General features: G+C 42.4%; 1 protein-coding gene across 3 annotated transcripts in view; it reads right to left on the reverse strand.

Annotated features, from left to right (window-relative positions):
- NLGN4X (neuroligin 4, X-linked) overlaps window positions 1-9,764 on the reverse strand; it is a 268,913-nt gene that overhangs the window by 7,290 nt on the left and 251,859 nt on the right. For all 3 annotated transcript variants that reach the window (XM_003793037.2, XM_003793040.1, XM_003793038.2), the window contains one exon: window positions 4,746-5,535. In XM_003793037.2, the coding sequence (XP_003793085.1) occupies window positions 4,746-5,535 (790 nt within the window). The remainder of the gene's footprint in view (window positions 1-4,745; window positions 5,536-9,764) is intronic.

Genomic DNA, 9,764 nt, shown 5'->3' on the forward strand with positions numbered 1-9,764 from the left:
CCTCCCTCCCTTCCTCCCTTCCCCCCACTTCTCTTCTTTCTATCTTTCTTTCTCTTCCTTTCCCTCCTTCTTCCTTTCTACAAGCAATGAGCCTCAGATTCACAGCCTTTGACAGGTAAGAAGAACTCAGGATAATTTAATACCATTATATATATACCTATATATATATATATATAATACCAATATATATACCTATATATATATAATACCTATATATATATGTTGGGGTTTTTTTTGGCGGGGGCTGGGTTTGAACCTGCCACCTCCGGCGTATGGGGCTGGCACCCTACTCCTTTGAGCCACAGGCGCCGCCCTCGTCATATTTTTAAAATTCAGAAGGTCAGGGGCCACACATGTTTCCTTTCCATGTTTCTGTAGAGATTGAGTGAAAGTTATGCAGGTAAGTGAGCCCTTCGCCCAGTGTCCACCGTGCCCAGTAGTGTGACTTTACCCGTCCTATCCGCCCTATTTCAACATCTTCATTTTCATCGACTTTGACTTCCAAATACTTAAGTATTGATCGCTTAGTCCCAATTTTGTACTGAGTTTGTGTTTCTTTCTCCATTCTTGTGATATTTCAGTTAGAACAGTGGTATCTAGTTCCTCTTCAGGCTGCCCCAAAATATTCTATGCAGGCACTTTCCTTTTCTGGTTGAGTAGTTCTACAAACAGCATATCTTAGTAATTCATTCATATATTGGGTTGTTTGGGCTATTATTTTTTTAGTGGCCCATAATATGTATGATGAGTGATTCTAGCTTTCTGCTTAAATTATATTATGTTCATTTTCAGAATATGTAAAGAAGAAAAAAGGAAGTGTTTTTGATGAAAGTAAATTAAAAGTGTCTTTAGATGTGAACCAAGTGAGGTATTTGGATACCAAGGTGGGGACGATTGGCCATGATTTAGGAAACCCTTCCGGAAGTCTTGGGGATTCAAGAGGACAGAAACCCCTGCCAGGGCAGACCCCATCTATCTATCTTAGTTCTCTAAAAACAGAGCAGGGGCCCACTTTCATAAGGTGTTATGTGGATTGAATTGGGTTGTCTCCAAATTTTAGATGACCTAAAGTTCTACCCCGATACCTCCCAATGCGAACTTATTTGGAAAGGTCATTGCAGAAATGATTAGTCAAGTTCAGCAGATGCTGAACAGGACCTAATTTAATATAGCAGGTGTCCTTATGGCAGATGTGAACAGAGAGACACACAGATACGACATGTAACAGTGGAGGAAGGAATCGGGGCCACCTATCTGCCAACCAAGAAGTGACAAAGATTGCTTGTAAACCAGCAGAAGCTGAGAAAAACACAAGCAAATCTTCCCCGAATGGTTTCAGAGGGAGTGTATCCCTGCCAATACCTTCATTTGGAAATTCTAATCTCCTGAACCATGAGATGATAAATTACTGTTGTTTTAATTTAGACAGTTTTGACGAATCTGTTACAGTCGCCCCAAGAAAGTAATATTAATAGCCACAGGTTTATTGAAACACTCCTGTTAATTTGACTTCAATCATTTCATTTCCCAGGTAAGAAACTTTTCATGATAGATACTTAAGTGTGGCTAGCAAATATTGGAGACATTTCCCTCTCTCCCTCCGTCCTCAGGTTCGCCTGTCTGAGACTAAATCTACATTTATAAAGTCCGAATGGGGGGGACGTTGGCACATATATAATACCTTTTCCTCTCCGTGAATATGCTGTGCATTTGCTAAGAGCTGAAAATACTTTTAAACCACTTCCCACCAAGGGAAAACAAAAACAAGAAATAAAACAAGAAAAGAAACAACAAAACCAAAATGCTTTGGTCTCCTTGTAAAGAATGATGCCTGCTCGGCCCTGGAACCGTTGACATCCCCAAATTCTCTTAACAGGGGCTCTGGAAGCCTGATTCTGACACTTGGCACGACGTGGGGGCGTCACCACCCCTCCCTGGCATGGGCACCTCCGTGTTTAATTCACTGCTGGGAGCTCTGACTGTTAACCACAGCAGCACAGGGTGCGGGAACAGAAGGACGCCTCATTCACCTCCACAACCACCTTTTCAGACGAGGGGAGGTGAAGGATTGCCAGGCGATTTGCAGGGATGTAGAATATTCTAGAATCTTTACTCTCAGGGTTTGCTGAGAAGCCCCTCATGAGAATACCGGCAGACCTTACTGCTTGTGGGCTTGTATGTGTGTGTCTCTGTGTGTGCGTGTTTATATGGAGAGCAATGTAATATATATTTTCATTTCTGTGCAAGAGGCTCTCACGGTTAACGACAGCAGCAGAGGCATGGGGGGAAAGAATGATGATGTGTCATTAATTTCCACAATCACGTTATCAGACAAGAGCAAGTAAAAAGGTGCCGTGTGTGTATATATAGCAACGTGGGATACACTGAGGGTGCCATACAGTTTGAGAAAGAAAAAACATATTAAAATTTTAACGCTCAATATATGCCAATGACATAGTCACCTCGACTACTGTATTCCTTATCTTTTGTAATTGCAGAAATCAAAGGTGATTTGAATATTACAGTTTCAATACATTTTTGTTTGTCCTTGCTTAAAATGTGTGTACTTTTGGGGGAACCATCTGTATATCATATATTTCCTAGTTTTACGTATATGGAGCAAGGGAAATGTAAACATATTTGTTGATATGTTAAATCTATATATAGACATACATAGAGAAATATATATTAGATGTGCATGATCTATCTAGAGAAATATATATTAATATATATGATCTATATAGAAATATGTATTAAAATATATGATCTAGAGAGAGAAATAGGTGTTGCATATATATAAAAACAATATAAATATAACATATTAAATCTATAAGATGTATATGAATATACAGACTAAATCTATAATCTATATAGAGATAAATAAGCATATTGAATGTATAGTCTCTACATAGAGAAATCTACATATTAAATGGGTAATCTATATAAAAATATATATTGTAAAAATATATAAACTGGGTGGCACCTGTGGCTCAAAGGAGTAAGGTGCTGGCCCCATATGCTGGAAGTGGTGGGTTCAAACCCAGCCCCAGCCGAAAACTGCAAAAACGAACAAACAAACAAACAAAATATATATATAAACTATATAAATATAGATTAAATTATAATCTATATAGAGGTATTGTACATATTGCATCTATATGGAGATATCTACATATTAAATATGTAATCTATGTTGAAATATATGTTGCAAATATATGTAGTAAATTTATAATCTGTATAGAGAGAAATTTATATATTAAATGCACAGGGTGGCCATAAAGTTTGTGTGTAATTTAAAACTGCACACTGTTTTAAATGCACGTGTACTTTATGGCCACCTTGTATAATCTATATAGAAATATATCTTGGCTCGGCACCCGTGGCTCAAGTGGCTAAAGGCGCCAGCCACATACACCTAAGGTGGCGGGTTCGAATCCAGCCTGGGCCCGCCAAACAACAATGACGGCTGCAACGAAAAAATAGCCGGGCATTGTGGCGGGTGCCTGTGGTCCCAGCTACTTGGGAGGCGGAGGCAGGAGACTCGCTTGAGCCCAGGAGTTGGAGGTTGCTGTGAGCTGTGATGCCACAGCACTCTACCCAGGGGGACAGCTTGAGGCTCTGTCTCAAAAAAAAAAAAAAAAAGAAAGAAATATATCTTGGAACTATGTATCATCTAGATATAAATGTAGATACTAAATCCATTATCTGTATAAAGAGACACATATATTAAATATAAAATGTATATGTAGAAAGATACATATTCTATATAATATGCAGAAAGAATTATATATTGAAAATATCAAGTTTAGAGGAAAAATACATATTTACTCACTGTGTATAACTGTTATGGGACTTTTCATTCTCATGGCTGTGCAGTAAATATAATTAATTTCCCACGTAGGGTAAGTGCACTCATGACCTTGCTCTTCAAGAATTGAGATGAGGTCATGATTAGACTCCAAACCCTGTGACCTGATTTTACCACTGCTATCCAAATATGTACCAGTGCTGCCCGGCAGGTAGAAAGTACAGAATTTCCAGTTTGCAGTTAGCACTGGGGCAAACATCTGGCTTGGCATGAGATGCTGGAGGAATAAAGAAATAAAACCCAGTTCCTGTAGGTGGTGGTGTGCATGTGTGTGCACATGTGTGTGCACACATGTGTGCACACGTGTGTGCATGCCTGTATATGCATGCATCTATATGCACATGTGTGTATGCCTGTGTGTGCATATGTGTGTACATGTGTGCACCCCTGTGTATGTACATGCCTGTGTGTACATGCATGTGTGTACACCTGTGTGTGCACATGCATGTATGTGCATATGTGTGTACATGTATGCACACGTGTGTGTGCATGCCTGTGTGTGTACATGCATGTGTGTGCATATGTGTGTACATGTGTGCACGCCTGTGTGTGTACACCTGTGTGTGCATGCCTGTGTGTGTACATGCATGTATGTGCATATGTGTGTACATGTGTGCACACTTGTGTGTGCATACTTGTGCGTGCATGCCTGTGTGTGTACATGCATGTATGTGCATGTGTGTGTACATGTGTGCACACTTGTGTGTGCATGCCTGTGTGTGTACATGCATGTGTGTGCATATGTGTGTACATGTGTGCACGCCTGTGTGTGTACATGAGCCCAGGACACTTTATTCCATCACAGACACAGCACACATGCTGACTAAACAAACCAGCCAAGCAAGAGGACGATACCCACACGTAAAGGACAACATACCCAGTTTTGGCGAAATTCGTCCAGTAGGTCATGACCACAGCACTGAGCATCACGTCATTCTTGGAGAAGTTACAGCTGAAGAGCTCGGTTGGACCAATCATGGGGATGCCGAAAACATAGGGCACTTCATCCCCGTGGGCTGAGTCTGCCCAGCTGGGCTTCATCTCACTCTGGCAGTGATGGTAGAAGGCGTAGAAATAGGTGGGTGAGCCGTACTGCGCATGCAGGTCAGCAGTGGCCACGGCGGGGGCCACCCACTGGTGGTCGGTGAACAGAGCCACCAGGGTTTTCCTCCTCGTCTCTGGGTTCTCCTTATCCGCCCAGTCCGTGTACATGAACTTAATGGTCTCCCTCAAGGTGTCTTTCCCTTCGGGGTACCCATAGAGGTTGTCCACAAAGTTGGACACGGAGAAGTCAAAGTCATTGGGCGTCACCCCGTCCTCGTTATCCACGATGCCGTCCACGAACTTCAGGCCTTCCCCCTGGTTGACTCCGAGCATGATGTCGTAATTGAGAAACTCCCCCTGCTCCATGAGGATCTGAGGGTCGTCGGGAATGACGTCCCCGTCGATCACGGGGCCGAAGGCGATGTGGTATGTGGCCGGGGTGATGGTCTGCTGAATGAGCTCCTTGTAGTTCTTATTCCGAAGGCATTCGACCATGTCGGTGGTGTCCAGCATGTTGCAGCCCACTTTGTCTGCCAGTATGCGAGTGTACTTGGCAGGCTGGTAGTTGACGGCCCAGCTGGACAGGGCGGTGCCACTCTGGATGATGGCCTTCTGGAACAGCCCTGCAGGTGCAAAATTGTCGACATGCAAATGAAAACCCACGAGACAGAACAGAAGCTTTGACTGAGCAAAGAAGGCTTTGATTGTCTCTCGGGCATGTGAATTTGTGGATTGAGCAGCATTCAGCTCTCTCAGCCTCTCTTTCATGCACTCGGCTTCCCTTCTTCCTCGCCCGGCCTCCCCCTGGGATATTATCCTACACACACACTGCAATTTTAGAAAATGAAACTATGCACCATGAGGACACCTTTAGGGTTTTTTGAAAAAGCACAACCTTTCTTTATGCTTCCACAATGCAGTCTAGTTTTTGATCCCTTGTTTTTAGACACCATGAATTAAAGCACTCAGAGCAACCCCACGCTTTGCCCTAGCAAGAGGTCAAAGGCCCCTTTATCTCACAAGCAAAACCAGGTACGCCTTCATTAGGGCAAAGGGAAAAACAGCTGAATCCATTTCAGACGGCACCTTGGGGAATGCATTTATATTTGTAACCTCGGTGTAATGATAATTTTCAGGCTTCATGATTGAAATCAATTCACTAAATTAGCTCTGCCTAAAGAAATCCTCAACTGGGTAGCTAGCTAACAAATATTTTTTCCAGAAAACCAAAAATCACTCATTTTGAAACTGCATCTGTTTGAAACACAGACATTCACATGCTTCATGCAGCCCCACATTTTAAAAATGTCTGGCTGGGTGGGCAACTTGAAAAAGCTCGGGCCATTTCAGGGAGGAAAATTCTATGTAGGTTAATGTAGTGTATGAGACCAGCCTACTGCACAGACCTCCAGAAACCTAACCTCAATTTTTAACCAGAAACAGAACAAGAGATGGTGAGCCGTAAAAAAAATCACAGCACTGCATTTATGACCCTTTCCTGCCGTTTCCATGAATTCAGGCAGGGCCCTGCCACTGGAGAATGAGATGTTCAGCTGTGAGCCCAAAAGTTCATGCTCTGACAATTTTTAAGGTCACATAAGCAATTGAATAGGAGGGAAAATTATGACTGTTATAAGAAGGATGAGATGTTCGAGATTGGAGCATTGCCCCAAGATGACATACAAAACTCAGACTTTAAAATAATCTAGCTTTGCCTATATATAACATGAAAGCCACGTTGGGAACTGTTTTTTCAGATGTGCATCAGTCTTGACTTGAGTATTTAACTAAAAATTATTTTAAAGCCCCCAAAAGAAACAATGCCAATATTTGATCTAAGATTTGGATATATTGAAGGAGTCACAATTAGAAAAATATTGCCAGAAGTTCCTTTTTTATGCCTGTTATAACTACTGGCAATAATTTAGGTAGCAGTGTCTACATGAGTAAGAAACAGAGAGTCCCAAAGGTTACCCCTAAAATCAGCATACCAGGGGAAAATGGGAAATAGTGGCTAATTGTACCTTTATTTATAAAATAGTCACTGCAAAATTTTATAAAGAGGTGCCTGAAATGTAAGAGAATATCTTGTAAATATTTTGCAGAATTTTGCAATGATGACTTTGTAAATAAAATTGTATAATGGATATTTTGTAAATAAAATTTTGTGATGGATTTTTCCTAAATAAAGTTTTGCAATGGACAGCTTGTAAATTTAGCTACAATTTTCCACTGTCCCCTTTGTATGGTGGCTTTGTGGGCAACTTTCGGGGACATCCTGTATATAAAATATGCATTTGTCTGCTAGGGAAGCAATTTGACTCCTTATAATGTGTAAAAAAATGGGACAAAGAAAAAAGTCACCTGTGACTAGTAATTTAAAAACACATATTACATATGACATAACAATAATCATGTGCTAGGAATCACTATGATTTCTTTTCTTTTCTTTTTTTTTTTTTTTTTTTTTTTTTGCAGTTTTTGGCCAGGGCTGGGTTTGAACCCACCACCTCCGGCATATGGGACTAGTGCCCTACACTTTTGAGCCACAGGCGCTGTCCCACTATGATTTCTAAGAATAAATTATTCTTCTCCTTGTCCCCCTAACTCCCAGCCCAAACGTGTGTTTTGCGTAACTTTCCCCAATATACCCATGGATGTCTACGGTGTGTTTTTTCAAGCTGTTGTAGCTCAAATTACTGCTCTTTCGAGTAAATGTTCATGATTCCTTAAAACTTTTTAAAATCTTTTTTTGCAATTTTAGCTTTTCATTTCATTCTCAGCAGTGCTAATAATACTGGGGCGAACATCTTCATAAAATTCTCTCTCTCCATGTGCAATTTGATTTCAATAAGCTCGATAACTAGGCAAGGAATTCCTAAGGCCAAAAAAAAAAAAGTGTGGTTATTTTCTAGAATGCTTGATTATATCGCTGGGTCGTTTGGAAGAGTTGCCTTGCAGGAACGGGCAAGGCAAAGGAGTTGTTGCAACAAATAACCGTTTCTAATCCGCTGATTTGAACAATTAGCAGGTTCCCTGCAGTGAGCTTGGTTTCCACATTTCTTAAATCTCCAATCCACTCTGAATATATCAATTGAGAAAAGAGAAAACCTAGATATTTTCATAGGAAAGCTGATAATGACTCACTAGATTATTCACGTTCCCTTTTTATTTTTAAATAAAGGATTAATATAAACATTCATCTTTCATTCCACCTCGATCCTCTTTTGTTTGACATGCAAACCATCATAAAATAATCCAGGAATGTTCATCTCAGAGGGTTTAAACACCACCCGCGGTCCTTTCTTAGTAATGAAGACATTGAGATATAAGAGACTCAGCAACTTGTCCAGAGTGGTACTAGGAATTAAGAGAGGAATGAAAGGCCAGAAGGCTGGGTGCAGTGATCTCAGCACTCTGGGAGGCCCAGGTAGGTGGAGTGCTTGAGCTCATGAGTTCAAGATCAACCCAAGCAAGATTGAGAACCCATTTCTAAAAATAGCTGGGCATTGTGGCAGGTGCCTGTAGTCCCAGCTGCTTGGGAGGCTGAGGCAAGAGAATTGCTTAAGCCCAAGAATTAGAGGTTGCTGTGAGCTGTGATGGCACAGCGCTCTACAGAGGGCAACATAGTGAGACCCTGTCTCCAAAAAAAAAAAAAAAGTTTTGAGTACTTTTAACAAAAATCTTTCAAAGGACTGTGATGTGATTCTTAAGCCACCTGAGGACACAACAAAACATCCTACTTTCCTGAGAATTTAGATGGTTATTATAAATACTGACTGTGCACAGCCAGGTAACCCAGAGTTATGGCTGCTTTGCCCATAGTTCTGCCTTTTTCTTTGATGCTACAGCCCAGAAGTTATTACTCTGCTGTGATTCTTGGGGACTTGTCTTGAAATTGTCCGACGCGGTGTTGCTTGGAGGCCATGAGCACTGCACAGAAGGGAATCCCATTGAGTGGGCCTCGAGGTCTAGGGCAGGGTTGAGAGTGGGTGGAGTGAGTGCTGAACACACCTTCACAGGTATGTTAGTTTTCCCCGGCTGTAGCAGGGCCCCAGGGATGGTTTAGTACATCTTCCTGGACAGGCAGAGGGAGAACAATGTGTGGACACTTCTGAGATCCTTGTGCTAACCTCACACAGAGGGAACTCGGGCCCCTCTGCATTAACTTTGCAAGTGGTTACCTTCTGAAAATCCTATTTGAAGGAGAAAGGGGAGAGAGGGGAGATATGGTGAGAAAGAGAGAGAGAGAGATGGAGAGAGAGAGATGGGGATAGAGAGATGGAGGGAGAGAGATGGGGATAGAGAGATGGAGGGAGGGAGATGGGGAGAGAGATGGAGGGAGAGAGATGGGGATAGAGAGATGGAGGGAGGGAGATGGGGAGAGAGAGATGGAGGGAAAAAGATGGGGAGAGAGAGATGGAAGGAGGGAGATGGGAAGAGAGAGATGGAGAGAGACAGATGGGGAGAGAGAGATGGAGGGAAAAAGATGGGGAGAGAGAGATGGAGGGAAAAAGATGGGGAGAGAGAGATGGAAGGAGGGAGATGGGGAGAGAGAGATGGAGAGAGACAGATGGGGAGAGAGAGATGGAGGGAAAAAGATGGGGAGAGAGAGATGGAGGGAGGGAGATGGGGAGAGAGAGATGGAGGGAGAGAGATGGAGGGAGGGAGATGGGGAGAGAGAGATGGAGGGAGAGAGATGGAGGGAGGGAGATGGGGAGAGAGAGATGCAGGGAGAGAGAGATGCAGGGAGAGAGATGGGGATAGAGAGATGGAGGGAGAGAGATGGGGATAGAGAGATGGAGGGAGGGAGATTGGGAGAGAGATGGAGGGAGAGAGATGGGGAGAGAGA

The sequence above is a fragment of the Otolemur garnettii genome, unplaced genomic scaffold (genome assembly GCF_000181295.1).
Source record: "Otolemur garnettii isolate 467f Iridium unplaced genomic scaffold, OtoGar3 scaffold00065, whole genome shotgun sequence".
Taxonomy (NCBI): Eukaryota; Metazoa; Chordata; class Mammalia; order Primates; family Galagidae; genus Otolemur; species Otolemur garnettii.